Source organism: Xyrauchen texanus, chromosome 8 (genome assembly GCF_025860055.1).
Source record: "Xyrauchen texanus isolate HMW12.3.18 chromosome 8, RBS_HiC_50CHRs, whole genome shotgun sequence".
Classification (NCBI taxonomy): Eukaryota; Metazoa; Chordata; class Actinopteri; order Cypriniformes; family Catostomidae; genus Xyrauchen; species Xyrauchen texanus.
Genome location: NC_068283.1, coordinates 29,705,970 through 29,733,152, shown reverse-complemented (window position 1 = coordinate 29,733,152; position 27,183 = coordinate 29,705,970). Strand labels below are relative to the sequence as shown.

Sequence of the window (27,183 nt, the reverse complement as noted above, 5' to 3'; positions counted from 1 at the left end):
TGTGAACAATGAGCACCTGCGTGCATATGTAAAATGGGCAGGAAAGGGTGCGTGTGTGCATATTTGTGTGTGTGGTGGGTAAAACTGTCACTCATTTCACATTGCAGAACTTTAAACTGCAAATGGTTTGGTGTTTTGCAACTTATTCTGGTCGAAATCCGTACATTTAATAAGGTGTCATTGTTTTTTAGGCGTCGTTTAGGGGCGGGGTTTTATGAAATAGATTCTACCACCATAAAAGTCCACTGTGGGGAAAAATGCATTTAAATAATTGCACAATAGTCTCTATGAACAATCTACTTGAAGTTGTGTAAAGTTAGCAAATCATATAAGAGCTTGACATATGGAGAAAGTGTCAGTAATCATCAGATGGTCAGTGAACAGACCCTGGGTGGTCTGCATCTTAGATTCTTACATATGGCGCCAATGATTGATTGCTGATGAGAACAATTATAGTAGGTTGAGGCAGGGAGAACCTGTGAATACTGCAAATATGTTGAGAGAAAGTCTGCAGATGGGCAGAATCGGGTTCTTTGGGTTTGACTGGTGAACAGGTTTCTCAGCTCTCTCTCTGATGGACTGCAGGTTCTGACACACTAAGACCCCCTATGGCCTGGCAGAGCTGCATCACGACTCATTGAGCCTCAGCAGCTGCTGGGATGTGATGGATGGCTGCACGTCAGAGACCTGACACATGTTTAAGGGAGTAAATCAGTTAGATTGCATGTTGAAGAAACAGAGACTTCAAAAAGCTGGCGTGTTTTTGCACCATGTCTGCAAAGGCCATATGAATAAGTAGGATCACATGCATCATTGCTCTGCCTTGCAGTACACGCTAGTCTGGTTTCATTGCAGCTTCTCTCTGATAAAAGCTGAAGTGTGTAATGTCTGCACATCTAGAGGTATCAAATGGCTTTGCAAAAATAATTGCTGTTTTCAAACAGATTCCATTAAACCCCCCTACATATTTCTTTGGATGTATAAACAGATAGCTCCTCTTCTCCAGAAAGTTTGCTGTGTCGGGCTGGGGTGCCGCTCAAACAAGCAGAGGAATGTTAGCACCACAGTGTTTTTTAGTTGTAATCAGCCTACAAATTGAAATCTGTCTGGCTACATACTACCTCTTTATTTAATTTCCTCTTGCTTTGTTTTCCCATCAACTTGTGTGCAATAATTTGTGTTTCTGCTATATTATTTATTAGAGTGTATTCTTGTTGGATTATTACAGGCATAATTTTCTTTGAAGTTTAATGGTTAAAGCACAGTCAAGGGTGATCCAAAATCTCTAAGTTTGATTAGGAGAGAAACACAGTGTCAAAGTAACAGAGAGTGGAAGATTTGAGATTGTAAATCATTGTGTTGCAGAGCAATTACATTAAGTGTCAAAATATAGGGAGAATTAAGATTTAAGATAGACCAAGAATGTCTATAATACCTGGAGAAAGCAATATGTTAGCATTTCCATTAATCTCAATGGTAGTTGCTAGGCTGGTGCAGGACCCCCTGGAATTACACATATAACAATATATGCATATATAATTGTAACAGGGTAAGGTGGGCAAGGAGGAGGTGGGAACCGGCAGAACAGTAAATGTAAACTTTAATGATTGGGTGTCTCTGACTCCCCTTTATCTCTCTCTCTTTCCCGCTGATTAGTTGATTCAGCATCGGCCGTGCACCCTCACTGCCCGGCCACGCCCTCCTCCTCATCATAATAATATTACAATGCAAGTAAATATTTGTGATGTATATGTTGTTTTCCACAATGTTATTTCATCAGAAGGATCCTAATTTTCTGTTATTAAACGAATAGTGCAGTTTGAGTTATCTGTAAGGAATTTTACAGGTTCAATAGAAGTTAAGCTCAATCAACAACATTTGTGGCATATTGATTACCAAAAAAACATATTTTGACATGCCCCACCTTTAAAAAAAGCAAAAATCTGAGTTACAATGGACACCCCCCCTGAACACCCCCCTCCCCCACTACAAACATCCAGTGGACACATTCAGCTTGTGTCCCGACTTAAAATGTTGTATTAAACGTGCTTACTAACAATAAAGAGGAAAAAATAATCTTTTAAAAATACCTCTAAATGACATTCTCTGAATTAAACTGAAAATATACTTTTTATTAAGTTTCCGTTTAATTCAGTAAAGAAATTCACTGCCAAAAAATCCTGTTGTTATCAAGTGTTTTTGTCATGTTTTCCATTTAAAAATATCTTTAAAATCCTTAAAACAAGATACATTGACTTGAGAAGCAACATATAAGATATTTAGATTTCTTAAAAGAATGTATCAACATATTAAATATAAGTGTATTTTTTAATTGGTTATACTTCAGCGAGTGCAGTAAAGACACAATATACTAATATTCAAGGTCTATTCTCTAAAAACAAGTCTAAATATCATGTATGCTGCTTCTCAATTATTTTTAGGTAATTTAAAATATTTGTATTATTTTCAACATTCTCAGATAAAAAAAATTTCTTCTGCAGTATAGTTGCTAAAGTAAATGTACATTGTTTTAAAAGAGTTTTACATATTTATATTGGAAAACAAGCCAATACAAAATCAAATCATAAACTGATTTTGTTGCAGTGTATAATGGGGCAAAGACTTCCTCTCTCACCTTTCTGATCACTTCAATCCACCTTTAACTCACAAACAACAAACTCTCTCTTATTAATAAAGCTGCATATTGCCAATTTTCTTCACGATAAGAAATGCACAGTGACATATATTATGATAAGTCATGAGCCAATACGTTATAATGTAGCTGCATTAAGCATGTGCTCTTGAGGGGAACGAGTGTCCCCACAACAGAGGGTGCATCAGCTAGATGCAGTTTCAATATCTCCCCATCAGATCGGGACATTAGCGCAACTCATAGAAGAGGCACTGACCGCACAGAAAAATGCCAGTTTCAGAGTTTGTAGTTATTTACATGATCTGCTTATATATTATTTGAAATTTAATAAAGCTATAACACATTAAATAAAACTGCATTTAAGATGTAACATTGGGGAGTTTCGTTCAAAGACGCTCGACACGCAAGTTTTGCTTCAATGGAGCGGCAGCTCCAGTTCAACTTATTCCACAACGAGAGTGCTTCTGTATTTACTTATTTAGTATTTTTGTATAATTCCCTCATACTTTGCAATCTACATCACCTGAAGCGTTGTGGAAAGTTTAGAGTGCATCTGGACTGTGAGCTGTGTAATTCTTCCTCTCCTCAGTCAGGTGTGAGCTGAAGTACTGCTCTCATCATTAGAGTTTAAAGTGATCTTATTTGACATAAAATTAGATCAAATGACTATTCGACAACTAAACCTTTTGTCGACAAATTTTTTATTGTTGACGTTTCAGCCTTACTCTTGGACATGGTTTAAATTTCCCAATTATTCCAGTTGTTTATTCAGTGTGGCCAGGCTTCCATGTTGTGAATCTCAAATCATGGCATTTGATTTGTGTTCTGTGTGCAAGATATTTAATTAGTGTGAATTTTTTAGGCATATTTCAGCTGTAATTGCACATGGATAATTAACTACATTGCCTCATTATACAGCTAATATTGGTCCAAAGGACACCATTGGCAATATGTGGCCTCACTTAAGTAAAATGTCATAGCGCTGCAGTCAATTTAAGCAATTTCTTTTCACACAAGTCAGTATTAATACACATTTATGCATAGCCAAATTTCTCTTCTCACACTTCATAACCATATTCAGATTCTATTTCTCTCTAATTAGTAGGTTAATTGGCTTATACTTCCTTTTCTGCTGCTGGAGTATTGCCATATATTTGACAGCATTTTGTTCCTGGAAATCACACAAATCATTCTATATCCCCATAATCCACTTTACGTTCCTCAATTTGTCTTCCTCGATAGAGTGTTTTTTTGTTTCACAGCTTCAATTTATGTAGAGATACAAAATCAAATCCCTAAATAAATGTTCTTAAATTTTTTTGTCGGTGTAAATCTTCTGCCTATTTTATACGGCAGCATTTGTGTCATAGTCCTTGAGCTAGTGCTGTCTAAATGCAAAAGGAGATGGTGATATATTTTTATTGCATATACAAGTGAAAATAGGCCATTTAAATCTAATGGCATTTTAAAAAGCGACCCTGAAAAACACCCTATTGATTCCATCAGATCAGATTTTATATCCAATGTCCTTCCATTATTGCATTTGCCTTTGCATTACAGCACTCAGTGTTTTGGTCCTCCCCAAATAATGTAAAGAAGGTTCATTATCACTCCTGTAAATCATTTGGAGAGAAGAATGTCCATGGTTGCTGAGCTAGAGATTGACACACTCTAAAACATTAGTTCTTAACTGGCCCAAAATTTACATTAGACATCAAGTGTGAATCATCACAGTACTATAATTGTTTATGGTGCTTGGTGCACAATGTCAACATAAATGTCCATAAAATCAAACATTGATACATAGGCTGAATAGGTAAATTAGAGTTTTTTTGAAATGCATAAACAAGAGCAGAAGTGTGAAGTGTAAAGACCTTTGCACACCAAAGTTGACGTGATTATGAGAGGCGAACGTCCTTTTAACATAAAAAGCCAAGTTATTGATTGCTGTTAAGGGGATTGTTCACCCATAAATTAATCCCTCATGCCATTCCAGATGTGTATGACTTTCTTTCTTCTGCAGGACACAGTTATTCTTTAGAAAAATATCTCCTCTCAGTAGGTCTATACAATGAAATCGAATGCTGATCATACATGTGTAGCTCCAAAAATCACATAAAGGAAACATGGAAGAAATCCATAGGACTTCAGAGGTTAAATCCATTTCTTCAAAAGCAAAACAGAAGTTGTGGGTGTGAAAACAGATCAAAAGTCCTTTTTTAACTATAAATCTCCACTTTCACTTTTACATCTGATAGTCGCATGTGGTGCCTGTTTGGTTTCACTTTCACAACTGACACCTATTATATCGCTTATGAAGATATGGATTTAAACGCTTGTGTTCAGCAGATGAAAGAAAGTCATACACATCTTGGATGGCATGAGGGTGAATGAATAATGATAGAATTGTAATTGTTGGGTGAACTAACTCTTTAACACTAAACAAATACTGGCCCAAATATAGTATTAGTAGTAGCTTAGAGGCTCTACCTCTCTCTTTGATCCCTATAGCTGTGTTCAGGTGCATTAATTCTCCAAAAATCTTCAATTGTTCTTACACAAGTGGAAGCGATGATCTCATCTTTCAGCGGTTAATTTCTATGGAGTATTCACACTAGGCTTCTTCTCTGGGGGAGTTATGTGGATGTAACAATTCAGCTCTCTTAATTCATATGACAAATGGTTGTTTCTGTTCTTGGCCTCCTGCATGGAGAGCAGTTTTCTGGGTCTTTATGTTCCTCTGGGGAGCAATGCCTCAGCTGTCTGCATGGAGAGTTGTGATAGTCCCCTGTTATTATTAGCTGTTACACTGAAATGCTGTGTGTTGGTTTTGACATCGCAAACAGGTTTTTTTTGTGTCAGACTAGTGGGTGAATAAATAAAGTCCAATGAGGTTCCTTAATAAATCTGCTTAAAGCAGGCCAGTTTATTATATTTAAACAGGGACAGCTATATGAACTTCTAAGTTGCTCTTTTAGATATTAATGTCTGACTGTGACGATTTGGTTAAGGACCGTCTTTCAAATGAGCTAGATAGAAATTAATCTCTGTTATCATCAGTGTCAGGGAGGGGTGTACTGCTCCACTATGTGAGGATTAGAACAAATGACTGAATATTAAAAGAGATAAATGTGTTGTCTCTATATGGGTTAGTGAATCTGAATTAGGTGATGTTTCAAGTCTGGATATTACTGCGAGGTGACAAGATCTAGCTTTAAGAAAATACCATCTGTCTCCTGTTTATCAAGTCTGCAGAGCAGTAAAAAACACACTATATAGTTTAACAGAGCACAAATTTCACACATTTCTTTAATAGGTCTTGCCATTTTATTCTCCTTTCCAATAGAGTTTCCTGCTTGGCCATGACTGGTCATCTAAAAACTTTAAAAACACGTGTAGAAATGTGGTCAATCAAAAACTATAACAAGTCATATGAAAAACTGAAGTTCAGTATTTGAGTCCAAGTCATGAGAATCACAGAAATGTTGCTCATTTAATTTTTTACACAGATGTGTTATCAGTATGGATGTGAAATTTGTGGTTGATATCTGGGTGACTAGGATTTTGCCAAGATCTTTTGTTGGCCCTGAAACAACATTTCTGTCAAACAAACCATATAGTCTTAACGTAGCAGAATAAGATTTATACTGCCCTTCAAAGGCAAAACACAGTAACTACATACTTTGTCAAGACCGAGATTTGGTCTGGATTGAAAATATGATCTATTCTGTGACAGACAGGGTTCGCTCAAGTATGCTCAGATTCAGAAAAAACAGAGTGAGACTATTTTATAATCCACATTTGGCTGGACAATCCAAAAACTTTGAAGCCATTGCTCTCAGTTTAATTGCTGCCATCTTTACAGCACTTTTGATTTGTTGGGCAGTATAGTCATGATAAAACCCCTCATTCCTCTTTTTTCCTCAGGCATCATGGCTGATAAAGACAAAGAAGTGCCAGTGGTTGAGGATGAAGATGAACCAGATCTGAACTACCAGCCTCCAGCTCAAAAGAGCCTACAGGAGATCCAGGATCTGGACAAGGATGATGAGAGCTTGAACAAGTACAAGCAGACGCTCCTGGGCTCTGGACCTGTGGTGGCAGGTTAGTGCGGAAATCTGTAAAAATACCTTTAAAACACACCTACATACATATCTATGCATGTTCTGCATCCATAGATGAGAAGTATTTCTCTATTTGAGGTTGGATATTTGGAGGTCTTCATTTCAACCCTGGGTTTTAGCAAAATAAAGTTGCCAACAATTTTATAACATAAAGTGACCATAATGGAAATGGATTAGTTAGCATGGCAGCCAATTGAGTAATTGACTGTCTGCAGGTATTCCTTGACAACTTACAATTTTCTCAGACAGTATAAAAATAATATGCATCTACCTAGGGTTATAGCCCAAAAGTGACATCAGAACAACATCTGTGTTTGCTTGGCAACATGCATTTGATCCACATTTACTGAATAGCTTAACATGAGTAACGCAATGTCCTCTGAAGATTGTATTGCCTTCATTTTTGAAGTTGAAGATTGTAATTTCTGAACCACTAGCATTACCAAGTAAAATTTCAGATATAATAAATGTTTTCAAACAGACTTTCTGAACACTCCCCCATCTTGGTCGAACAAACAAATTGTCCCACCCCAAACGCACATAGCAACACTGGCTTGGTTGAGCCAGTGTTGCTATGTTGGGCTGGTCAGGATGCTCAAACAAACAGTTTCGAAAGAGCTGCCCGCAGAGACACAGTGTATACACTTTTCGGGGAATCAACCTTCTAATGACTTAATTATATTTGTCTCTACATGTTAAACTTTGATAGGAGAAAGTATTTTAACATTTAAAACAAAGCTGTAGCTCGGCCGTCAGAGGACTGTTCTCCCATCTTCCCCCTGCTGTCTAGACTGACTCACATCCCCGGGGTATTTCAGTCTAGGATCAAAGCCCCAAAACAATATCCTCTTAATTTAGAGAAAGGAATGAAAATGTGGCTATCACTTCACTTTATCAGTGGCGTTGAATGGCTTTGTTGTTTAGAAAAACATGAAACCTGATGCTGGATAATTTGCATTTATTATACGATCACTTATTGTATATCTTACTCTGATTTATCAAGTGAAATAATGTGAGTGCAAATTGAGAAATCTTTGTTTCTTTCCTTTTTTTCCCTGATGAATTGTGTCTGAGTATTATGATCAAAGCCAAGTAATCCTAATATATTTTTCCAGGGGCAAAATCCAATATACACTTTAAAAACCTTTAAGTGTATACTGGAAAAATAAAGCTTGCTGATACACTGCGCCCTAAGGCGTTAAAGGCAGATTCATTTCTTATTGACTCACAGGGATTTAGAAGTTTGATTTTAGATGCTATAATTTTCTGTTGAGAATTAATCAGCTGGATTACATGTTCTTTTGTTTTTCCTTCAAATGCAACTGCCAAGGGGATTTACCTCCTGACTTCCCTGATTCATAAATGATTCATCTTTGTATTGTGGCCAGGTTAATAATAGCCTTCATTCTGTGCTGGTATTTTATTGCGTTTTGTGTTTCGTTCTTGACTAAAAGATCTGCTTACAGAGCTGCTATTATTATATCGGCCAAAGAGCAAAGCACCCATGTAGTCGGTACCAAAGTGGTTCTTCTTGTGTCTTTAAGAACTGGCTTATGAAACACACCCTTCCTTATATTTTGCTCAGAAGGAGTGTTTGGGAAACCTATTTGAAAACCGTTATTATTTTTGCAATTCAATTTGCTGACACTAAAGGCACAAAAATTACACACTTATAAGGACTCTTGTGTAGGATAATGCTTTGAATATTTATGAGATTCTCAGATATGAAAGCATTGACATATCTTCAGTTGGAATCGAAACCAAAACAGGCTTTTCTTTGATGTCTATTAATTTTTCATAATATTTTCTCAGATATTATAGTGGAATTTAGCCAGGGTGATCAATCATATTTGGTGCGTGTGGTCCCCGGTGTGCTGTTTTGTATGTAAACGTGCCTTCGGTGGGTGGAAGCACTTGTAGCATCAGCAGATGATTAATTACAGTTCCCAATTTAAAAACCAGCCAACCTGCATCAACAACACTGCATCAATGAGACTGTTCCAACCATTTGTTATATGCGGTTTTACACCACAAGCTTCCACTTGCCGATGCAGTAACAATCATTCAGCAGGACAATAGAGTTGATAAGCACCGAATTAAAGCTACTCACCTACCCTGCATGGTTCACAAGACAGCTTTGGCGATGAATGGAAGTTCATATTCGAATTTCCACAGATGCAGTGCAATTGGTTTGGATGTGTGCTGTTGTTAAAGGGGTTCGGCAGTAGCAGCTATCAGAGAGCTCTATTGCTCTGTCGAAATGTTCCGAGAATGCATGTCACTAACCTCCAAGCAGCTCTGTGTCTACCTAAACCCACACGGAAAATTTCTTGGATAAATTCACGAAAAATTTGCACCAGTTTTGGGCAAAAACATGTGCCTTATTAACTAACCACCTACAATCCAGTTTAACCAGGTGCTATATGAGTGCATTTATAAATGTAGTCATTGTTGTTATTTTAAAATAGGTTGTTATGTTGAATTATAGATTGCAAGGGATAGTTCACCTAAAAGTGAAAATTCTCTAATTTACTCACCCTCATGCCATCCCAGATTTTTAGAAGAATATCTCAGCTCTGTAGGTTTATTCAATGCACAATCATAATTTCAAGCTTGATGACACATTGTAATGCTTCACACATGCGCAGAGTCCTAGATGGCGCTATAGGAAGTGTAATTAGTGGTGGTGGTGTAGTGGGCTAATGCACACAACTGTTAATCAGAAGGTTTCTGGTTCGATCCCCACAGCCACCACCATTGTGTCCTTGAGCAAGGCACTTAACTCCAGGTTGCTCCGGGGGGATTGTCCCTGTAATAAGTGCACTGTAAGTCACTTTGGATAAAAGCGTCTGCCAAATGCATAAATGTAAATGTAAATTTAATCGAGCTTGGAATCATGATCGCCAGTGAGACTGCTGTCAAGATGTTCAGTGAAAAAGGACTTACATTTTTGCTCTGTTCTCATCCAAAACCAACTGGATCACTTCAGAAGACATTGATTAAACCACTGGAGTTTGATGGAATGTTTATGCTGACTTGATCTGCTTTTTGGCCTTCTGAGTTCTGACCACCATTCACTTGCATTTTATGGACCTACAGAGCTGATATATTCTTCTAAAAATCTTAATTTGTGTTCAGCAGAAAAATAGAAAGTCATAAACATCTGGGATGGCATGGGGGTGAGTATACAATGAGAGGTGGTAAATGGAATTCATTAAAAAGATGTTTGTGTACGTTTTCTAGTTGTCATGGCAGTAGTAATATCAAATGATGGAGAAGAGTGTTATTGATGAAGTAACAGTTTACAAACAAATGCTAAGCCCTGGCACTTCCGGATTCTTTTGGCACTGCATAGAACTGCTTTTCTTTAACTGTTTCACTCAAATTGAGCTGTGAATGCCCAAAAAGTGCTGTATGCTGTTTGAAACACTTAATTTATTACAGATTATTGGAGATTTGGGCTCCTGTAAAACTCCATCAGGAGTTTACGTAATTTATGGTATTTTACAATACAATACAATTTTATTTCTATAGCACATTTAAAACATGTGTTTATGAAAGGATATGCAAATCAAAATAATTTAATACTTCTAAAATTGTCATATTTCAGTAGTCTGCTGGATCCTTTACACAACCTTGCAGAATTGGCCTGCTAAATTTTGCCACTGCAAATTGTGTTGAGCAAAGTGATTTTTGGCAGTGTTTGTGCTGTTACCTGATTTGTTATTTCCTTTAGTTATTTGGGTGTTTAAACAACGCAGACAGCAAATGATCAACCCTATCAGCAGGTGTGATTCATTCTTAGTGAATTACCCCATCTTCTCCTGTAATGGCAAGAGCTCGTATGGAAACTAGGAAGGCTGAAAGGAATTCATGGCAGCTCATTAGGAACACTAACTGATATGTCTTCGAAAGCCTCTTTATCACGTAATGAAAGGGATCATGTTTGTAAAAGACCCTCTATATCAAAGATGGACAAAACAAAGGAAGTGAGTGTGAATTGTATGGAAGGAGAGACAGGGGAGAGCCGTCTCACCACAAACATGAATTGATGGTATTCATTTGCACAAATGTGAGATGATGAATGTGTCTTATTTACAATCTGACTGGTCAGTGCATTGCAGGTGCACATGGAAGCCTTATTTACCCCTTCTCATTCACACTATTTGGTCCAGTCTAAGTTTCTTCCCTCTGGTCTTATACATGAATGTATAGATAAGCCAGCTTGGAGGATTGACTTGGCCAGTAATCCCTTTGGATTGACACTATATGCATGAGTGGACACATTCTGCTGGTTTTATTGCCAGATCCAGATCAACATGATACAGTGGTGGTAAATTATAGCCAATATGAAATAAGAAGTGTCATTAGCATCACTGTTATCATTGCTCATAGCTTAGGGAATTGTTCAAAGCTCTAAATTAAATTATTACATTTAAACTATATTAAATTAAATTATATTAAATTCAATGCCTAATTCGTCCTGCACCATTTGTGCTATGGACATGGATGATACCTCAAATCATGCGTCTTGTTTAGGAGAGGTGCAGTATTAATTTTCTAGCAGATCAGATTTGTGATTTTTCACTTGGTGGATGATAAAAGATGGGACCCAAGCCACATAAAGAGACCAGAATATAACAGAGAATTGAGGTTGGGCTCCTTTGACTTGGACCAGTAAGCATCCCCCTAGCAACCACCCACAACAACCTAGCGACCACATAGCAATGCACTGAAATCTGCTCAGAACACCTTAGCAACCACATAGCAACATTCAAGCAACCACTTACAACACCCTAGTGTGGTTGTGAATATTGCACAGGCAAGCACCTTACATTTTCTTGGGAAAAATTTAAAAATCTAGTACTGTGATTTAACCTGCAAAATCACTGCTAAGCAAGAGATGCAGCTTTACTGCATGATTGGCATATTAAAATCAATAAATGTATGCTCCCACAGTTCTGCATATTTGAATTTGGATTTACAAAGCATGGGAAAAGACACCTTTGATGGATAAGTGGGGTTATCCTAGTGTAGATATTGAATGTATGAATGGATTTCTGTTTCTAATACATTTTTGTTATTGCATTGTAGATCCCAACATTCCTAATGTTCAGGTGACCCGACTGACTCTAATGTGCGATCAGGCTCCTGGACCCATCACCATGGACCTGACAGGTAAGTCTCATTGCAAAGCTATTTAACATTTGGCATTCAATAAATAAAATGAAGGCAGTCCAACTTATATACATTTCAATTTTATAACAAGTGTACATAAGATAATAGTTCTATGGGATTAGGTAAGTGGGTTGAGTATGTGGCCTCTGTTGTCCACACAAAGGCTGCTGGTCAAGAGCAGGAAGGGCATTTGCTTACTGGACAGTATTGGTAGAGGCTCAGTGGCTCTGCACTGCATTCTAATGCTTTAACTCCATTGCCTACAGAGGGATGATGTCATTGTCTCTGAGGCCAGCCAATGCTGGCGATGGAAACCTGCAACACAAATCAATTGTACACTGCTGTATGTGGCAAATTGACATGAAAGCAGCGTGTCATTTTATACTCCATCTAAAACTACTTTAAACAGCATTTGCTAATTATTTAATTATTATTATTCATGCATTTTTATGACCATATTAGTCAAGATACTACATTGAATATTCATAATTCACTTGTCACAATGCAGGATTATTTAAAATTATCTAGGAAAGGTGAAAAGGTGATTAAAAATAGTGAAACGGTGACCAGTTACAGGATCAAAGATATACACTTTCCTTTATTTTTAACATGAAATATGAATATGGATGAAAAATAAATATTAATTTACTTTTTATGCATCAACCACACATGTAAAAATGTATCTGCCCTTAGACTGGAGAAGGTAGGACTGTCAGGTCATTTTATTTTCAGACCAGTTGTCTGCCACCCTCCTTTGCCCTCAGCTGGTTCAAACGGTGTATTTTTCTTTTTAACAGTGAGAACAAAGCAAAAGGTCACCTGGCTGCTAGGCAACATAATGATTCAGGGCTGTTTTTTTTTCAAAGAAGTCCTTTCAGGCGTAAAAACGGTAACGTCCTTCTCAGTGTAAAAAAGGGCACATGCACCAACCTAAAGGTTTCAGCACATTTCCTCTTCTAGAACAAAAGCAGAAGTAACTGCGGTTTCTGTTGGCCTTGTGTGTACAGGAAGGCGTTAACCTCTTAACAGAGTACATTGTTGCATTTAAGTGTATGTATTTCCTGTTTAGCTCAACTCATGTTCTTGCACAATTTTAAGTCTTAAATTAACTCTTTGCTGAAACAAGAGGAACAAAGATGCAGTTTTATTTCCTTATTGTTTCCCAACATCCCGATGGCTTCAAAACCAACTAGCCCTTGCCCTGACCCTAACAATACAACTTTTTTTCCTTAAAGGTGCACTCAGTAATGTTTTCCTCATTAAAAACGTTTTACTCCTAAAGAAATCAGTAGTAATTTTTAAATATATATATATATATATAAATTATGACCACTCACATGAGATGAGAAACTGTAGTCATATCATTAACCTTATAAAAGCTGTTTTATTCTACATGGAGAAGGTTCCCTCATGAGGGCTGCTATGTTAGGATCACTTGACCGGCCGAATACTTTTCTCCACCCAGGACAGATTCGCTAATAAATTAAATGAATTAATTTCTACAATGGCATCTGTTACTGAAAACTGATGATTTTGAATGATGCTGCATTCACACCAATAAGTGTCAGTGTAAGTCCAAAAAGAAATAAACACAAAGATTACTGACTACATTTACATGAACACCAGAAAGAGGCTTATTGCGGGGGAAACAGCGCTCCCGTTTTCATGTACTGTATAAGCACTGTTCTCTTTACTTCTGTATACGTGGGGCTTGGTCAGTAAGTAGCTTTCTCCACAGCAACAACATTTCCCAGCAACGTTTGTGTAAATAACAAACATGGCATCCCAGGAAGATTCTCTGTTGATTTGATTTATTTCCAGATATTCCAGATTTGTTGCGGCCTGCAGCTGAATTGCAATGCAGTAGTGGGGTTTTCCTCATACATAAAACTCTGGTATTCTCCCAATGAAGGAGGGCATATGCAAACGTAAGGGACAGTCAATATTTTACATTAGTGTACATTAGTAGAAATGTTGAATTCTTTCCGCTTTGTTGACATGTTGTTGGGCTCGATCCTATGACATTTGTTATCCCGGTCTGTTCCACGCACGTGCACTCTTTAAACTCCCATCGGAATGCTGCTTATGCGTTTACTTGGCCACATTAAGCCACGTTCTCCAAGAGAAACCTATGAGTATTTAAACGCTTTCTCTTAATCCCTTAAATGGCATAAGGAAATCTGCATTCTAGTTTACATGATGTTTTAGAATGCTGCTTTCTGCAAAAACCCTGGAATAAAACGTTTTCTTAAGTGAATGTAAACGTGGTCACTCAGTGCTCCTTTAACCATTTTTAAAATATAGAGACTATCAATCATTAAAAATTGTGTTCAAGTGGTGCTTCTTACTGCATGTGCACAGAAAAGGTTCTTATCTTTTGTTACAGACATAAATTGGTTCCTACCGTCATTCTTATGTTGATGAATCTGGGTTATTCTTGTTTAGGGAGTGCATACCTGCAGTTATAAATTAGCATAACACACACCTTCACTATCTTTAAATATTGAAGATATGTATTTCTCTATGAAAATCCACACACATTTTACACACCAATACATTAGTAAATAATACCCAAATCTTTACAACCTGTATATGTATTGGGTAAACACTTTCCACTGTACAATACATTTTAGACAAACAGCATAACATATCACACAAGGAGCTCTATAGTCTGTGTTAACTGATTTAACTGTGGGCAGGAGTGCATTAGAGGTCTGTGATGTAGGAACACAGATGTGCCATCCTGCATTATGTGATAGCTGAAGCTGGTACCTTGCAGTGGGACAGCCGCTGGGACGGAACACACTAACCAGACTGAGCTTTTGATGGATGGGGCTGGGCCGACTGGAAGAAAAAGACTGTGACAGTCACTGTTGGGTTGAAGGTGGGGAGTGGAACCTGATTGCACTCCAGGCTTGAAAACCACTCACCATGACAGCATAAGTTCTGCTCTGCTGATGTTCAGATCAGAGCTGCTGGAAGCCAGACCTTATCACCGTGCTCTTAATTGAATCCACATCTGAGCAGTTGAATGTTTTGCTGGGTTTGTTGCATCCCCTCTCAGAGCCTGGGAATAAAGCACTGAGGATGCACTCTTAACCTGGTTGACTTTGGTTGGCTCTTCTGCTTATTATGAGCTGGCCTGAACAATCCTAATCCTAGTTCCCACAGAAAGCATCCTCTTTCTTATCAGGTCTCATTTGGTGTGAACAGCCCCTACAGTAGTTTCTTTTTAGCAGTTACACCAATGTTTCTTTATCAGTGCATTCCTTGTTAATGCCTAGCTTTTTTTTTTTTTTTACATCATAGTAGTTGCAGAACCTACAAGCAAACTGCACTTTTCAAATTAGCTGAGAAATACTTAGAGGGATAACTGTGACCTCCCATATCTTCCACTGTTTGAATTCCTGCTGAGGTTATTAGATTTGCAGTCAACTTACCATCAATGTAGAAGGAATACAGAAATGACTGTTCTCAGCAATCTAAACACTGATTAAACTATTGATTTTCTATAAATAGAAGATGAAAATGTAGTTTACAAATAGTTTGTTGAAGGTGAAGTGTTTAATTTCTATACCACAATCAGCACCAAACGGAATTGCAAAAATAATAATCATTTTCAAATGTTTCTTAAACACTGCAACCACCTCTTCCGCCCGTCCCGGTCTTCTATTGTTCAAACGAACAAGTAGTCCCACCCAAAACTCATGCCATTAGGTGAGCCATAATTTGACATGTCAGACTGCTCAGTCAAAGAGAGAACTGTTTTGAAAGTCTACCTACGAATAGCTTACTTAAATCCTGTACACATTAAACTGGGATACTGTATGAGGAAGTATTGTACAATTGAAAAATGACACAATTCACCTTTAAAGACCCCTTGAAATGACAGGGGGGTCACAGTTTTTGTATCTGTATTGACAAATTTCCTATTGAAACAGGAAACTGGATATCGAAGGACCATTCCCTGATTTTAAATAGCTAATTGCATTTAAATCACATCACATCACATCACATCCATGAACCATGATTTGCAACTTGCTATTACTAGTTGGTGGCTGGTGATATTAGGGGGAGGGACATTCTCATTATAGAAAGCACTTTATTGGACAACTATTTTGATTTGCCTAGAAGTGTATTGTGTCCCCTAAGGGCAGGATGCAATAAAGAAATGGGAGATGTGCTCCTCGCACAACCACTAGACCAAAAATCCCCAAAAAACACGATCATAAATCTAATTGGAAGTAGATATTTTAAAGATGTAAAATGAGCAGCAGGTATTTTGCTTCAGGGTGACCCCTGGCCAAAATAATAGACAAAACCGCTTCAAAAGAAAGAGAAAATAACAAACTAACTAACATGAATCATCTTTATTTTTGGTTCATTCAGAAGAGAAATAATGTACATTTTAATGGAATAGTCTGGGTTAAATACAAGTTAAGCTCAATTGGCAGCATTTCTGGAACAATATTGATAACCACAAAAAAAAAATTACAAGTATTAAAATACTCATTGTTTCAAAATTATAGCCACAAGATGTGAACGATATGTGTGTAAACAGTATTTATGTGTGATAAAATCCCTTACTAACCTTTTCTGTGTAAAGTTATAGCCAATTTTACGACTTTGTTGCTATGACGATGTAATGTCAACAACCCCTAAAACAATGGTAAAACTTTTCCACATTCACTTCCGTTGTTTCCATTCAATTCCATTGTAAGTGCCTCACTTTAACAACGATTTTTGCTTTTTAAAGAAAATAATGGATGATTCTAAATAATGTTTTGTGGTAATCAACCTTCTGCCACAAATGCTGTTGATTGAGCTTAACTTGAATTGAAACTACTGAACTACTCCGTCACCCTACAGATGGTAGCGGCTCTCCCCTGGGTGGATGTTAGTGTCGAGGACTCTGCGACGGGCATCCCTCCTCCTTCCCGGGTTTTGGTACCAATGTAAGGGGGTTAAGATGGGCAAGGAGGAGGCGAGAACCGGCTTGTCAATATAAATAGTATTTAATTAAACTCAAAACCAAAACACACAAACATAAACACACACATGACGGACATGCCCGTAATTCTCTCTCTCTCGAACCGTCGTCACCGGCCGCCTTTATCCCTTGCGCGCCCCATCAGGCCGATTGGGGACCAGGCGTGCGACATTCTAGCCCGGCCCCGCCCCCCTACGCACCACACTGCTACATATTAGTTTAGTCAACTCTTCAGAGCACACTAGCATACATACAGCTATCAGACATGGACTATAAGCCAGAAAAATCCAATTTCATGGGGTCTTTAAGACAAGTGACTGTGCATAATTACATTTTAACAACATTTGCCTTTGCCAAGGCTCACTTAGCAATAAACATCCATATCCAGCAATGTGTAATGTGATTACAATGTGATTAAGGCAATACTGCAATTAAACTGTTGCCTATGTAAACAGATTATTGCGATTGTTTTATTGCGATTATGCTAATAATGAGAGGAATGATAATCGCAGTAAGATATTTGGAGTACTCCTATTTTAATCGCTTTATACAGGCATGTAAATGCTTTAATCGCATTTCTTCCACTCTTTCAAATTAGTTTGTCCTCACGGGCAGAACACAACAACATCCAGCACGTGTATTCCGATTCAAACAAGTGACTCTTATGAACCGATTCATTTTAGTGAAACAAAACAGACATAGCAACCAGTGTAGTAGAAAATGACTTCTATGAAGTGGTTCTTTTTAAATAGTTCAAAAAGACTAACAAATTGACTGACACATTTTTCTTTTGCCAAGCTGTATTTAAAGAGACCTATTTGCAGCAAGTGTTTTTTTTGTAATATTATTTTATAAAAAAACATTAAAACATCAAATTTCTCAGCTAATAATCAGCGTTTTGGCAAGTAGCATGTAAAAATCATGTAAACATCTTAATCTAATTATTCCTTATAATATAGAATATTGGTGTAGGCTACATGTAAACATAGCCAATGTGTCAGCAGGAGACAGATCTTTAAAGGGAAAGTTAGATTCAGTGAGTTATTTTGATGGTGATGTGAGGATGTTAGAATGAGAGGTGGCCGTGTTGAACCCTGTTCTTGTGGGAGTGAGGGTGCTCTCATTCTCACCTTTTCCAGATTGCTGCTTCTCCAGACTGCTGGAGCCTCCACTGGGATCTGCCTTGCTATCCATCTCCATCACTGCTATTTCACTGCTGTGTGGGAGTCAACTACAACTTTAGCTAACTTTGTTCATAACCAGACAACATCCATGAATCTGAAATGAGAGAGAGTCAGAAAGAAAAGCTGCTGTTTAAAGAATACAATGTGATAAAAATTTATGTAAGCACAGACCGATTGCAGCAGCAAACTTTTTGTCCTGCTGTCACCAAATTCCCAGTCCGATCAGTGTTATGTTAATAAATGTTCTGCTTTTCTGATGCCATTCTACTAACCAATTGGAAATTCCTAATGGAAACAATGGCAACGGAAGTCACACAAACTGATTTTTCCAGTGATTTTCAGGTGTGAGCTTCATTAACATAATCGCTGGCAGGTAAGTGAGAGGCGGAGCACGCGTTAGCGTCTGTTAGTGGGAGGTCATTAAACACTTTTTTTTAGTTAATGGTTCAAGCAATGGAAAAAAAGATCCAACATGACACAAAAACTTTTTCTGTCGCCGAGGCTGTCACTTGTGTTCTCTACAAGTGACCAATGAGCTTCTACTTTTATTGAAGAACTGATAAGACATTAAGATGGTCCGAACATTTTCATCACAATCAGCTGCATATCGTCACAAACGCTGATTGTAATCCATTGTGATTCTGTCACAAAGTGTTTTTCCTGACTTTTTTTTTTTCTTCATTAAAATTAGTTTTTTTTATTGAAAGTAATTTCTTTACTCACTGAAAGCTGCTTTATGGACATATGCATTTTACAGCAAGCCTTGAGGGAATAAATACACAATCACACTTTCATTAAGTCAAGTTACTCCATGATTCTCATCCTCAATCACAATTTTTTGTGCTCAAGCGGTACTCCTGTACATCATCCTGTTGCTATTCCGGCAAGCTCCATATGACTCAAGAGTTAGAGAGGGAGAGTTGCGGTGAGTCAGTATGTTTGTTACCAATCCACAATTCTTAATCCGCAAGTGTGCCAAACCTCCGACAGAAGAGAGTGAGATCTCAGCAAAACAGTCTGCAAGTGTGACACAAATCAAGTTTTTTAGAGTCTGGTAGTGTGACCTAAAAATTGCTGTCATGACTGAACAGCTCTATTCAAAAATGTCAAACAATTTACACACTTCAGCTTTACAGGGAAGAAAGCAACTCTTAAAATTAAATTAAAGGTTTATGCAAATAGTTTATAAATACTTAACTGTTATAGTTTTAAAATTGGCTCTTTACTTTAGCAACCAGTAAACCTGGATTTGGAGAAAGCTAACTGTGTTCTTTATTTTTTCTGAAAAAAAGGGGAAAGATACAAATATATTCGCCATGAATGTTAAATCAATCAAACTATCCCTTTAAATATGGAGAATCTAGTACATCTGAGGTCTTGTGTTTTATGTGATGAGAAAGCCTTCTGTCCATACTCAAAACATTGTACCACTGTTAAGATTTGGAGCAAATGCTCTAATGAACACAGTCTGGTATCTGTTATGTTCATTGTATCAATCTCCTATTTCTTTTTCCTCCCTTGTCTCACTCGGTGTCCATTACAAAGCACTTAGAGTAGATTCAAAGGATAAATACAAAATGCAGCTGTTGCAGCTCTTGTAAGGAAGCTTTTTGCAATGAACTCAGTTGAAGATGCGAAATTCCAATTAAAGTTGCTGTGGATAAAAATTAACATTCATATTTTTACACAGGTGACCTTGAGGCTTTGAAGAAGAAGAATTTCACCATGAAGGAGGGTGTGGACTACAGGGTGAAAATACACTTCAAGGTAAATATAATTTAAAAGATTAAGAAAATATATTTTTTTCTCTTTTACAATAAAATTTCAACACACTTGAATCTCCTGTGATCCCACGCAGGGGCATCATGCACCTATTTATTTATTTATCCATTTTGAGGGGGCGCAAGTGGAAGTCCTTGCATTTAAGACTTGGCAAAGCAGGACACATTTTTATACAAGATGTAGAAATCTAGTTTTCGTATCGTATGCAAGGGGACCTGTGTGCAAATCCTGACCTAATTACTTTTATTTTACATTTTGAAAATAACTCTTTTTGTGTTCCACGGAGAAAATGTCAAACAAGTTTGGAGCAATTTGTGGGTGGATAGATGATGAAAGTTTCAAGCAAAAGATCTGCAGAATGTGCAACTGGATTTGAATGACCAAATTTAGACATGTGAATTTTGATTGGTTTTTTTGCATAATTATTATGTAAATGAATTATCAAGGATAAATACTTTTCATTGAGAGTTGCATTGAAAATCCACTTGGTTCAAAAATCTGATGGGGTACACGTCTGATTCCAAACCTCATAGATGCTGTTGTTAGATACTATAAAAGCAATGGGTAAATGTGGATTAAATGTTTATTTCCTGTCAAGACTCTTAGCTCCCTTGGGTCAGTAGCTCTATAAAGAACATGTAGAAATACACAAATACATTCTTTCCCAGGCAAAATGTTTCTAAAAATAACATACGTGTAAACAATTTCTGGTACAAAAACAAGTGGGTTTGTGTATATATTCACTGTTCCAAAATATGGTTGGTATTTACATTTTTTTACATTTATGACCTTTGAGTCACTTTAACCCAGAAACGCATTAGGGACTCTTTTTTTTTGTGTGTGCTAGGCACAACAAAACACAAAAAAGACTGCGCAACGTCTTATCCCATTATTGTGGGAGTGCTAATTCTAACAGTGGTGGAAAGAGTATTGATTTTGTTTTTACTTAAGTAAAAGTACTGCTACTGAAGAAATAATTCAAGTACAAGTACTGAGAAATATTATGACTCAAGTAAAAGTAAATAAGTAGTTTGCCGAAAAACTACTCAAGTAATTGCATTTCAAGTTACTTTATGAAAATTCTATTATACGTATGTAGTGTACAGTATACGCTTCCATTTTAGAACACGGACATTTTTGTTCTTGAAAGAAATTGATGCTTTCTTTATCTTTATTATTCTTTCATTAATTGCAAATTAATATTATGGTTTGAAGTAATTGTTTGAAGTGGTATTTATTAAGTTTTTATTTACCTGTGATGGCAAACATATACTTTGTCACCTATTCCTTACAAAAGAAAATTTTCATATTATTAGAACTATTGAAAATGTTTGTGCTACATGCAGAAATCACAATACAGTACATTTGCTGAGGTATTGAGATCTTACAAATTGCTTTACACTTTCAAGTCAAATTTTGGTTTTAAAAATAGTAATAAAAAAAAGAAAACACTTTTCTTCTGAAGTTCTATTTTCTCCTAAAATCTATTGTTTTGTAGAGATAAAGGCTATTCCATGCATTATTGTTTTGAAAAAATAATCTAACCAGGATAGCGAGGGAAGTGGACAACAATAAGACAAGTAAATCACAGTCTCTAGTTTGAGAAACAGACTCCTCACAGGTCCTAAACTAGCTTCTTCTAAATGCCAAAGACTTGCATTGCTACAAAAAGATTCTTGGACAAACAGAACATTTTAAGAATACAACATTTGTTTAAATAGAAATAGTCATTTGTAACATTCGAAATGTCTCTAAATCGTCTCTAAACTACATAATATGCATTGTGACTGAAACACATTCCTATTTCAGGCTTATTCTCATTCACGTATGTCCAAGTATTTTGGCTATTAAGTTAACATACTGTATAAAACTAATAAAATGCAATATCATACAGGAAGAAATTGATCCTCTATGATATTGCGTCAATTATCCAGACATGGAATGAGATTATAAAGCAAACTGTTATCAACTCCATGCCAACTGAATAAAATAAGTAAACAATAAACATTTCACACAGTTTAGTGAGAGATATGATTGATTCAAACACTAAAAGTGGTTGTTCTGTATATGTATTATTGTATTACAGTTGTAATAATACAGTCGTAATTAATATTAAGGTTATTTTAATATATCAAGATATTATTATTACGTAAATTGCAGCATTTGGTTACATTGTTTTGTGAGTTCTAATACCTTCTTTATATAACATTCATCCCTTGTGCACTTTGGCATCTAGCTACTATGAGCTAGAGTGTTACCCGCTAGGACAGTTTATTTTGAACAAGAGGGGTGAACGGTTAAGGAATTTAAAGCGGGAATATAATGCCGAACTGATGCGGATGGATAGAAACTGAGAGCCCACCTGTGCGTGCAATGGTGCGAGTAACCGGAAGGTGGGAAAAAAATAATGTTCAAGTCAAAAGAAGATCCCAATGTATGTAACTGTAACTATGTCAGATATTATTACTAAAACACAGGAACTCGTTGCTTATGTGTTGTGCATATTTAGAATTTTGGGGATATTTGAGTCCCCATTCATTTCTGACACTATTGGCATTGTATAAGGTATATAAAAAGTTTTTTTTAGACATGTAGTAAACAAGTAATATCCCCGCATATGTGTCAAACTACATTGTGTAAATGTTTGACACAGTTAAAACATTGCATACCTTAAAAACTAGTGAAGTTTGATCAGTGGTTAAACATGTTCAGACGGTTCCCTCGTACCTGAATGAAATTAAATATGCAGAAAATCACCGTATTAAAGTTCTTGTTTAGTGACAGGGCAGAAAGTCTTGAAGCTAGAGAAGAGAGGACAGTTTATGTAAGCTGCTGTGCTCATGATGCTGTGCCTTGAGGACTTAATTTTTAATCAACTCAAGTAAAAGTACTATTATTTATTTATACTTTGAAAAAGGACACAAATGTGAAAAACGTCAGCCTCGTGCCATTCCAGATGTTACTTTCTTTCTTCTGCTGAACACAAACAAAGATTTTAGAATCTGTTGGTCCTCTTAATGTAAGTGAATGGAGGCCAAATTTTTGAAGTTCCAAAAAGCTTGTAAAGGCAGCATAAAAGTAATCCAAGTGACTCCAGTGGTTAACTCCATGTCTTCAGAAGCTATATAATAGGTGTTTCTGAGAAACAGATCAATATTTAAGTTTTTTTTTATTTATTTTTTTTTTTTTACTATAAATCTCCACTTTCACTTTCACATTCTTCTTTTGTTTTGTCGATTTGCATTTTTGTGAATATCGCCACCTACTGGGCAGGGAGGAGAATTTATATTCTGTTTTTCATCTACCCCTATCATATTGCTTCTGAAAATATTGTGTGCATTTTGGAGGTTCAAAGTTTTGGTACACTTGCATTGAATGGACGAACAGAGCAGAAATGTACTACTAAAAATCTTAATTTGTGTTCAGCAGAAGAAAGTAAGTCATACGCATCTGGGATGGCATGAGGGTGAGTAAATGAGTTAGTGAGTTAATTTTTTGGTGAACTATTCCTTTATGTGAAAGGATATAATTATTATGTTTGTACTCTAAACTGTTATATAATATAGTGATATATTATGTAGACTGAATCTTTTTATTATCATATTAGTGCAGATAATTACAAATGTGTTCCTGGGTCAAAGTGACTCAAAATTATAAAGCCGGTAACATTTATTTTTACCTTATTTAAATGTAACAACTACAACCACTCTATTTAATTGTCAGTCCGGCATGACCAGATCATATGCCTGCAAACAGCAGTATTAAAATCCAGAACAGAGATAATCTCCAAATGCTAATTTAGTTAATGCCTAAAGTACTAAAATACTGTAGATAATGACTTATGGAAATGTTCTAAAGGGGACTCTGGTGTGAAGTGCATTGCTAAAAGGATCAAACAGGTCCTCTGGTGGTGATTCTATTCAATAACAGGTTGAAATCCCTGAGATATTATATTAAAATTACATATTAAATTAATAATATGTATTCCAATTCATCCCATCTGTTTCCATTAGGTTAACAGAGACATTGTGTCTGGACTGAAGTATGTGCATCTGACCTACAGGAAAGGACTGAGAGGTACGTGCATATGTTGCCTGGAATTTAAATGTTGGCCTTGGTGCTGGATTGCTAGAGTCAAGGGTGTATGTATATCTTTATTCACAGCTTTAATATGTGCGATCTAAAAATCAGAGGTTCTCAACAGGTCATGACTTAAACATGGGTCGCTGGTCTGTTCTGGTAGCATTGTGATGCCAACTGCAAATAATAACATCTGACTAACAAACTACATATTTAGAATAGCAAAATAAATAGGCTTATCATTTAAATGGGACAATTGTGATACTGTGTTGCGTCAGCAATTGGTTTTTAATATAAAATCTGCATTTAAAACTAAAACAAGTTGGAAAAATGGATCTAAATCAACATTTTCAAATCCATGTTTGTAGTAGTATCAGGCAAATGTATGTTTTATGTATCAGTTCTACCATGTTGTACAATAGTGTGCACTCTCGGTAGCTTGCAGTCATGTTCATTCATATTTCATGCATTAAGCAAAATCTTTACACACACATGGACTCGAGAAAAGCCAGCTGTACATGTAATGTGTTTCATTGTTTCTTTGCCTGCAGTGGATAAGGCCGTTTATATGGTGGGCAGCTATGGTCCGAGAGCTGAGGAGCATGAGTTCATGACTCCAGTGGAGGAGGCTCCGAAGGGCATGATCGTCCGGGGAAGCTACCACATCAAATCCTACTTCACAGATGATGACAAGACAGACCACCTCTCCTGGGAGTGGAACCTGCATATTAAGAAAGACTGGGATAGTACAGAGTAAAGAGGCTCTTCTTCTTTCTCCCTCTCCCAGATACATAGCAACATACTTATAAATTTATGACAGGAGACTTAGGCTAGGTTGTGACCGGAGTTGGCTTTGCAATTGATTAATTCATATTTAATCATATAAAAAAAAAATGCTGAAGATTTTCTTACATTATAAGCATATCAATCAATGGTGAGGACACAGTGACTGGCAGGGATTTAGAAGCGTCTTAGTACCTTGTATGTAACAACTGTATAACTAACAGATGAAATTCCTCATGCCTGTACTCTCAGGTTAGTGTACACTGTAAATGTAAATATTACAATGTCTGTATTCTTGCAATGCATCTAAAGTTCTTTACACAGCCCAAGACCAGTGCATGCTCGATTGTCAAGCTATTGTGTCTGCAATGGCTAATTTAATGTATTGATGAATTAATCAGCCTGCTGTTAATACAGATATGTGGAAGTGGTTTGTACTAAGTGTTGCTTGTATTCCTAAGCATTACAAATCATCAGTGGAGCTGGAGCCCATAGTCAAACACCTCCTCATACACTGAACTTTAAGATCTCTGCTCATCTCTGTCCAGGTTTCTGTATCTGTGCCTTCCTTTTAGCTTTGAGGTTTGATTTTCTCTGACATTCTGAATTCCAAAATAAATACATTTTATTGTTTATATGCTTGCTCATACTTTTATCTTACCATTTCATATCTCTCATGTTATCTGATAATTTCATGCATATTTTAATTTCTCTTGAATTACTTTATTACTGTGCTACCATATTCAGAATATTATCCATATGACCTATATAGAAATATTAAAATAAGTTGTATAGAATATTCTGAGTATTCATCTGTGGAAATTAATGGATGTTTCTACAGAATAACATTCCTTCAAGAAAGTTGATCAAATGCTACAGGAATTGTATAATTTGCATGTGCATTGGTATGTAATGCTTTATGAGGGAGACAAATGATAAATCGTAAACTGTGTGCTTTTTAGCAATATGACTGTAAAAGAGAGAGCACACATAAATGTAGCTAAGTGCTTTTTTGTGAGTTATCAATTTTTGATAAGTGTGACTCCACAGTCAAAGAATAAGTATAAGATGTATTGGATCTTATTCAAGTGAATCGTTAATCATATTTTAAAATATTCCCACATGATGTATATTTTTCTCCTATTCATATTGTGACTGATGATGCAAGTGTTGTCATAATTAGATGTTGTTATTTGAGTAGACTTCAGTCTGTGTATTGCATGATGCTACATTTTTAAAGATGTTAATTAGGGAGTTCATTGTGATGTAATGGGGTCTACAGAAAGCAGGAGTGATTAATGTAAGATTTTGTCAGGGCATTTTCTCAGCTGAATAAATATTTTACTTCAGTAGACTCTATACTTCTGAATTGACTAACCTTATCCCATATTTTTAATAAAGTTTGGCCTGTCGTTATTTGTATATTTTGTTTCAGTTTTTTGTTCATGATCCAGAGTAATTAACTTGTGTATGCAAAATCACATCAAGTACACTCAAAGTTTATTGATTAAATGTACAATAATACAACATACGTAGCCTAACAGTAATGGGTGGAAATGAAATGCTAGTTATGCAAGCTCCAAAGAAAATAGAATTAAAATTAGGGAAAAGGGACAAATGTATTTCTTCGCTGTTTTACTAACAGATGATTAACCATATTTGTATAAAATAGGATACACACATGCATGTTTTATCAATTATTTAAATTTTCTGGAGAACTTCATAAGAACTGCAATATACACTCACTGAGCACCATGTTCCTAATAAGATGCACAATGTGGTCTTCGGCAGTTTTAGCCCATCCACCTCAAGGTTCGACATCTTGTGCATTCTGAGATGATATTCAATTGTACAGAGTGGTTATCGGAGGTATCGTAGATTTTGTCAGTTTGAACCTGTCTGGCCATTCTCTGTTGACCTCTTTCATTAACAAGGTGTTTCCATCCACAGAGCTGCTGCTCACTGGATGTGTTTTGTTTTTGGCACCATTCACAGTAAATTCTAGAGACGGTTGTGTGTGAAAATCCCAGTAGATCAGCAGTTACACAAATACTCAAACCAGCCCGTCTGGCACCAACAAACATAACACAGTCCAAATCACTGAGATCAAATGTTTCCCCACTCTGATGGTTGATGTGAACATTAACTGAAGCTCCTAATAAAGTGCTCAGGGAGTGTACAGGGAAAATGAATCAAACAACAACAAAGAAAAACGTATAATATATATATATATGTATGTATATACAGTGAGGAAAATAAGTATTTGAACACCCTGCTATTTTGCAAGTTCTCCCACTTGGAAATCATGGAGGGGTCTGAAATTGTCATCGTAGGTGCATGTCCACTGTGAGAGACATAATCTAAAAAAAAAAATCCAGAAATCACAATGTATGATTTTTTAACTATTTA

The 27,183-nt window shown here is 36.5% G+C and overlaps 1 protein-coding gene across 2 annotated transcripts in view; it reads left to right on the top strand.

Annotated features, from left to right (window-relative positions):
* The window catches only part of LOC127647873 (rho GDP-dissociation inhibitor 2-like), a 35,722-nt gene extending 9,526 nt beyond the window's left edge, over positions 1-26,196 (top strand). For both annotated transcript variants that reach the window (XM_052132390.1, XM_052132389.1), the window contains exons 2-6: positions 6,581-6,757; positions 11,872-11,955; positions 19,820-19,896; positions 23,925-23,988; positions 24,543-26,196. In XM_052132390.1, coding sequence (XP_051988350.1) covers positions 6,586-6,757; positions 11,872-11,955; positions 19,820-19,896; positions 23,925-23,988; positions 24,543-24,748 — 603 coding nt within the window. In that variant the 5' untranslated portion in view covers positions 6,581-6,585 and the 3' untranslated portion in view covers positions 24,749-26,196. The remainder of the gene's footprint in view (positions 1-6,580; positions 6,758-11,871; positions 11,956-19,819; positions 19,897-23,924; positions 23,989-24,542) is intronic.
* Positions 26,197-27,183: the final 987 nt, after the last annotated feature.